This window comes from Priapulus caudatus, unplaced genomic scaffold (assembly GCF_000485595.1).
Source record: "Priapulus caudatus unplaced genomic scaffold, Priapulus_caudatus-5.0.1 Scaffold1376, whole genome shotgun sequence".
In the NCBI taxonomy this organism is placed as follows: Eukaryota; Metazoa; Priapulida; class Priapulimorpha; order Priapulimorphida; family Priapulidae; genus Priapulus; species Priapulus caudatus.
The window spans coordinates 49,131-55,662 of record NW_014578437.1 but is presented as its reverse complement, the minus strand read 5'-3'; the positions used below and the strand labels follow the sequence as shown (position 1 = coordinate 55,662).

Below are 6,532 nucleotides of genomic sequence, written 5' to 3'. Positions count from 1 at the left end.
ACGATCCCCCCCGACGTCCCGAATATCGTGACAGTGCGTCGAGCGGTTAAGATTTGTGCCCAACTGTTGACGCACGCACGGCCGGACGAACGCACGCATGGACAATCATGCGATTCTACAAGCTGCATCCGACTACGTCAGATGAGCTAAAAACAACACAACCAACGCACGTATTCGTAATCACACGTTAGTGTTAGTGAGAAATGTAGTTTCTAAAGATATGTGAAAAATCACATCTGTGTCACTACTGATTCACACAAACAATAATCATTGGCATGAACTTATCAGAAATCGGTATCAAATAGCATCTCGTGTGATAAATGCCCCATAGGCATCAAAGTAACATCAGTCAAGTCTTGATATAGAAAGCACTATTGTGAATTTGTAACACCTGCTTCAGGATTCAGCTGATTGAACAAAAGTGTGACAAAATGTCACAAAGTTTACGTCCCGAAAATCGAGTACATATAAACATTCTAAACCGGTATCACTTCCACACAATCTTTGCATATATATATATATAAATAAAATAAAACTAATTTAAATTCGAATGTAGTAGTGTAGTGATGGAGAAATCATGCGAGTGAAAGTTAATTTCGGACGCTTGGATCATAAACTCTTCGAAGGGCACTTGGTACAAATGGTAGTAGAATGGCCCTGGAGTCATTAGCCGTGAGTCATTAGTCATTAGTTTTGAGTCATTATAGTTATTGGACATGAGCCATAGGAGTTGCGGCCGTCGGACCCTCGCTAAGGGGTGGGGGGGCATCATAGTATAACGCATGCATAGATTATGCAACCGGGATATATATATATATATATATATATAACGTGTGTCCCTGTAAATGTAAGTTGTACGCAGTGGCTGGAGGTACGGCAGCCGTCGTTCGTTGAAGCCCCTTTTTGGCGTTAGGGTTAGGATTAGGGTTCTAGCTCCTCTAATCTCTCAAATCGTGAATTTATTTCCCAAGGCGTTATTTCGAAATAAGTACGTCTCAGGGGAGAGATAGTGCTTCACTAGATGGCGCATTATTAGTGTGTTGTGGATATAGAAATCGGTTAACCCTAACCCTAATTCTAAAATAAAACAAAATTAGCCAAAAATAATAAAAATATATGAGACAAAATTAGCCAATCGGAGCCGTCCCCTAGCGGATCACTATCTCTCCCTTGTGCAAAATTTTTTCTAAATCTGGCGCCACCGCCGCCATCTTTGTCTCGTTAAGTATGAAAGCGAATGGACTGCCGTACTCCTAGCCTCAAGACATTAAGATACGGCTGCCATACCCGTAGCCACTGCCTAAGTTGTAACTGAGCATAGGTTATTATAGAATGTTAATTTACTAATACTATGACTCAGTATGACTATGAGTATGTTTAGGCATCCCTTCCTTAAGGTGTAACTCCAAGCATTCTCCTGATGTGATGATGAGACTAGTACAGTGTTGAGTACCCAATGGAAACATTTAAACACCCACTGTCAGTGTCACAGAGTTCTTCAATTTTATGCGGTACGCGCCACGGTACTACACATTCTCTGGCCTCGCTCTCGGTCTCACTCTCACATAATTTTGCACTTTAAATTTTATATTATGTTCACCCACGTGCAAACCACACAGGTAACTAACTACAATTCACCAACCTGTTTTTTGTTAATGATACCCCCACTCCCACTCCCATTGGTATAAATAGTAACGAGCATCTGTTTAATATTTGGGGTACCATCGAAGATTGAAAATGTATGTGCTCATGCTGGTGCTGCCAATCCTAATTTAATTTATGCTGGTTTTTAAGCCGTGGCTGCAAAAGCCCCAAGAAAGGTGCTGGGGGGAGGATCATCCGCAGCTGGACCGTCTTCCTTCATGTCGCCGGGAAAACCAGGCGAGTGCTGTTAGTTAGATGATGCGAGGCCTGCACTCCACCAGGCAGCCTGTCTGTGTGCACGTGTTTGTGTGTCTGGAGCCCAACATTGTCATATTGTTGAATTTCGTATAAACTCATTGAGACCGGCCCTTATTCAGTAGTTACAAATATGGTTACTGTAAGGTCTTTAGATATTTAGCTGTTATACACTTTGTATGAGTCAACGATGCACTAATAAGTATTATGCTTATAATATTTAATTAATTGACAAGGGGGTATCTTGAGAATACCCATTACACGGGCGGTAATATATCACGTAAATTTCTTTCCCTGTTTTAGAAAAGAATAATTCGGGTGGTAACACAGTTTGTGTACGGTCTACACCCGAATGGCAAAAAGATATATCAGGTTTCTTCAGCAAGGGTGCATCATCGAGTCAGAATGGATCGAGTAACACCAATGATGATGACCCAGCCCTAAGCACGTATGTTACTTTAGTAAGAGTGAACACAAGTAGTAGTCAGTAAAAATTGTTTTTTTTTTAGTGAGTAGTGAACATTTTTGCAAGTGTGTCCTGTTGTAGGGAGAACGTAATTTTGAGGGGTGCTTTGGTCCATTTTAGGTCTTCACCACCAAAGGACCATGTGAGCGAGACTCCAGAGAAAAGAAGGAAAAACCCTATATCTGACGATGAAGATGACGACTGAACCAGATTTCCTGAAACAACCTCCTGTTTGTAAATACATTGTTTCTTAGATCAGAGTTAGGTGAGGATGATATGTACTATAAAATTCTGATGCACCTGTAAATTAAGACTGAATAGCATGAATTGTTAACAAGAGATTTTCAATTAATTTCTCAAAATTTCATATTGCATAGAATGTTCTTGTGAATCAGACAGCTATAAATTTTCATGGTAATGCAGTGAGAAGTTGAATCTTAATAATGGTGCAACAATAACATGTACTTGCATTATAAATACAACTTCCAGACCTTAATCAAATACTGTTATACTAGTATCTTAGTTCATGTACTGCTCAGTATTTTTCTTTACAAAACATGTTTACCTCATGACATTAAAAGAATCCATTATGTAAAAATTAATATTTAATGGTTCAAAGACTCCAATGACCAAGCAAAGGTCTAAGGAGGTACGAATTATCAAGTCAGTCACTAACTGTTGCTGGATGGTGCCTGCTGCTTGTATGTTAACAGCCCACATATTAACTAGTAATAACGCACGTCATGAAAGCAGTTGCACGGCAATTATGATGCAATAAACGCTGGAACATTTGTTTTCATAAAAGATAAGCTTTGATTATAACCACAGTAACCTGATAATACAATTCATTTATCTACAACAATGTATCGAAATCTTCTGTGTCTTAGGCAATTCATATTATGGACTGGTAAAATTGTTAACGTTCGCTCCCCCTCACTCTGCTAGTGCTCCAAACACCATATTACATGTAACAGTCCAGGAGTAAGTGGTGTAATAAGACAGTTTTTTTGGTATTACCATACAGGTTAAGTTTTGAACCTCATTATTGTTCCATAGGATACTACCACATCAATGGCAGTAAATGATTAAGAAACAGACAATACAGAATGTCCCAAACAGATATTTCTCATGATGATGTCTTAGGAGTTTCATACATGTAAGAACTATGGGACTATGGAGATCCTCACTGTGCAGATGGTTACATCTCGTGCCAAATATCGAAGGCTGGTAAATATATTGGGGGACATTTTCCAATTCTATTTGCTGAGTTGACAAAAGTGATTAGAAGTTACTGGACTCATAATCACCTCACCCACAGTTTATCACACACTCACAACACTGCCACTGGGAAGACTAGCAATCAACTCAGCAAATGACAGGAAAATGTCAATTTTTTTACCCATGTTCATTCGTGCTTCCAGCCATTTCTAGCCATGTTTTAGTTTACACGCGTACAGAGAAATATCTGGCATATGTTTGTAGATGAACCAAGTCCATGGGTAGAACAGCGAGTGGCTTGACAGTGCACTTCTCACAGACATAGAGCAGTGTATGATACCCCACGTCTGGCAACTGTGGAGCCTATCATAAGATTACCTTGCCATCACATTATAAAATGCGCCAATACAGTTTTCGATACATTAAAAACTACACTCATTTCGTTTGCTGGTCAAACACTTCTTAGGTGTCCGAAAATACCACCATGCGCAGGTAAGTGCAACACCAAAACGTTTCCAGTACCCACCAATTACCGTGCCCCGCTCAAGCCAATAATTAAACCGGTGTATATTACAACTACCTTCTGCTACGTGTTATTTTTGGACAGCAGCGTGCCTGTCATTCACACCTTATTTCCCTATTAATATTAATTAACAAAAAGCTCGGAGAAAATAATAAGCATCCATGCTCATAATTTAAAACTCCATAAATCATCTCAATATATTTTGATAACATTTACAGCTTCAGTGCTATTACTTTAGTTTATGTTCCAGGAAACTGCAGTCTACCACTCTGACAGAGTGTGTACACCACAATCTCAGCCATGCTAACAACGTACGTACTGTAATGAAGTGTCTCAGAGTCGGTCTCCCTCCACCTACAGCCCTTAGACTGATTTGTATTATAACCATTAAACACGAGGGACATTTTTTGTCTTCCTGTTTAGGCATCCTACATTTTCTTCTATTACATAATGACAAGGTCCAGGTAAAATTGTATATTGTTCCCCTTTATCTCAGACAGTCATAGATAGACTGTATATAAGTATATATGATTCAGAAAATAAGATCGAAAATACCCTTCCACGGACTACCTTAGTGACCATGGATACATAAAAGAGAGTACATCGTAAGTAATAGATGTATGCATGGCATTCCAAAATTGCTTTAGCGCTAAACAACAGAAAAGCATGCAGAATACTCTGGCAATCAAGTCGTGGAACAGTATCTCTCGTATTTTACCAAACACTACTTAAAGACTGATTAGAGACGTATAAACGAGGACTAGGCTATCAAATGCTGCCCGATCTGATCCGACAAGTCATTTGCACCAGTCCGGGAACAAAGACAAGAGAGCGGCATGCATGTGTCCAGGTTTCACATGCCCTCATTTCCCACAGCAAGACAGACGAAGCGCCAGATGAGAGCAGAAACTGAAAACGCATTCTACTAATGGCTACTACGTGTGCAGATTCACTTTGCGATAAATGAAGCGACCGACGGAGGCATGCTTGCTGGCACCACGTGGATCACTTTACTACAGTGTCTCATGCTCAGCCCTAAACTTTACAGGTATCTTAAAAATTCTGCATCAATACAGAGAGCACAAGCGCACACGCGTGCGCCCCTCATCTTCTGCCGACGGCGACACATCGCCCTCCACAGAGCGCGTAGTATAGACGGAGTGCGTAGATTTAAACGGGCGTGTTTGGCAGTGAACAGACACAGGGAGTTACACCAGCCACGTACCTCGACAGACCACGACAGGCACCTCGCGACAGCGCACGCAGCCACACAGACGTACTGACACACAGAGAGTGCGAAACAGGAGAACGTCTAACAGCCAACTCGACGTCCGAAACAACTAGTCGAAGTGTGAGATAATAATAAACGAGAAAGATTTACTTGCTACAAAAAGCCATCACAGACAGGCCTCCCCAGTCAGATTCAGGACACTATCACTATCTCTACTGGGACGAAGCTGCAGTCACAGTCATCATCTCTGAAATGTATCTGTAGCTTCAAAAGCTACAGGAACGACTAGACAAAACCAGCGTTAAAGGTGAGAAGAACCGTAGAAAGTATACAAAACCAGCGTTAAAAGAGAGAAGAACCGTAGAAAGTATACAAAACTTCACCGGCTGTAAAGATGGAGAGGAAGAAGCAACGACGCAAGGAGAAGAACGGAACAAAAACGCAACTTACAAGGAACAGGAGCTGAACGAGACGAAGAACGAGACGAAGAACGGTGAGTGAAACAAACTGTGTCGGCATATATACAATCGTAAGTAAAGTTAAAAACGATAGTTTAAACCCACAGCGTGTAATATACAAGGTGATAGTGAAATACTGTATATATACATGCACCATGGTTCTTATCCTGTATCCGAAAGGTGCATGTTATGTTATTGAGATACTTATAGGCTACTTGCAGAGCGGAACAATATTCATAATAATAAATGCCGATACAGTTAATTGTTTCACAAGCTTACAGGATAGTATGTGTGTATGTTAGTAGGTATATGGTGTATATGTAGCAGGTATAGTAGTCATGTGTCGCTGAATGATAACGTACGTATGGCTGAATCTCACGGTCAGCTAACTCGATCAGCATTATGCGGGTTGAAGCGGAATTGTTTTAGATTTGAGAGATTTGAGATATTTAAGAGCTAGATGTCGCCATGGGCCATGGGGCCATGGGAGGGTATACGGTAGCAGGAGCCTGTCACGCGCGACAGGCGCGCGCAGTTTTAATCAACGTGTAATCGGTGTGTAAGTTCGTGTATGTTCCACACATGATCGGTCCTAGGACTCACGTCGGGGTACAAGAGTCGACGTTATTGAACGGCATTTCTGTACGCGAAACCGTTCCTTTAGCTAACGATGTCGGTATAGTAGGAAACATCATATTGTAACACGTTTGATTACAAATTTCTTACACAGGTCGTTA

General features: G+C 40.9%; 1 protein-coding gene across 1 annotated transcript; it reads left to right on the top strand.

Annotated features, from left to right (window-relative positions):
- Positions 1-1,794: 1,794 nt before the first annotated feature.
- Positions 1,795-3,901, top strand: LOC106816435 (PCNA-associated factor-like; the record flags this gene model as incomplete). The annotated part of the gene is given in 3 exon segments (XM_014821054.1): positions 1,795-1,881; positions 2,203-2,347; positions 2,486-3,901. Coding segments are annotated over 3 exon segments (317 nt in total), but the record flags the coding sequence as incomplete, so codon positions are not given.
- Between the last annotated feature and the right edge of the window lie 2,631 nt (positions 3,902-6,532).